The following is a 678-nucleotide window of genomic DNA, read 5'->3' on the forward strand; positions in this document are numbered from 1 at the left end:
CTGACGATTGTTAGAATTGTGGCCGCTAACATATTGTGTCTACTGTCTGTGAAAAATAGCATCGAAAAAATGCCAAGAAATATTAATCAATATTGGCAACTGCAGGAGCAAGAATTGATTGTGATAATTATTATGCTCCTTGCAAGTAATACCAACAAGAGAATTTGGATGCATCGATGGATAGCAAGAAGAAAGGAGAAAGGATTACATCATAACCTTTTCTTAGAACTCAGTCTAGAAGATCCCAACAGATTCAGGAGGTGTGTACATAAGAGTTTACATTTTTTAATGTACATTTAAAAAATAAATATTAAAGTAATCAATTAATAATATTTATTACAGGTGTTTACGTATGAACACAGAAACTTTTGAAGAACTTTTAGAGAAGGTTTCTCCACTCATTGAAAAGAAGAATACACATTTGAGAGAAAGTATTCCAGCAGCAGAAAGACTTTCTTTAACTTTGCGGCATTTGGCTACAGGTTAGAATAAATTAAATTATTGGATATATGTATATTTTTTATCATTACTTTTGTTTATGTTGGTATTTTATTTTTAGGAGAGTCACAGGAATCCTTGTCATTAACTTTTAGAATAGGTCAAAGCACAATATCTGGCATCATAAAAGAAGTATGTCGAGCTATCGTTACTGTATTGAAGGAAGAATATTTAAAAGCT

At 31.3% G+C, this 678-nt stretch overlaps 1 protein-coding gene across 1 annotated transcript; it reads left to right on the forward strand.

Moving 5' to 3' along the window:
• Nucleotides 1-69: 69 nt before the first annotated feature.
• On the forward strand, nucleotides 70-651 carry LOC108771284 (uncharacterized; the record flags this gene model as incomplete). The annotated part of the gene is made up of 3 exons (XM_018550763.1): nucleotides 70-260; nucleotides 343-482; nucleotides 560-651. Coding segments are annotated over exons 1-3 (423 nt in total), but the record flags the coding sequence as incomplete, so codon positions are not given.
• Between the last annotated feature and the right edge of the window lie 27 nt (nucleotides 652-678).

The sequence above is a fragment of the Cyphomyrmex costatus genome, unplaced genomic scaffold, assembly GCF_001594065.2.
Source record: "Cyphomyrmex costatus isolate MS0001 unplaced genomic scaffold, Ccosl1.0 C2232808, whole genome shotgun sequence".
Taxonomy (NCBI): domain Eukaryota; kingdom Metazoa; phylum Arthropoda; class Insecta; order Hymenoptera; family Formicidae; genus Cyphomyrmex; species Cyphomyrmex costatus.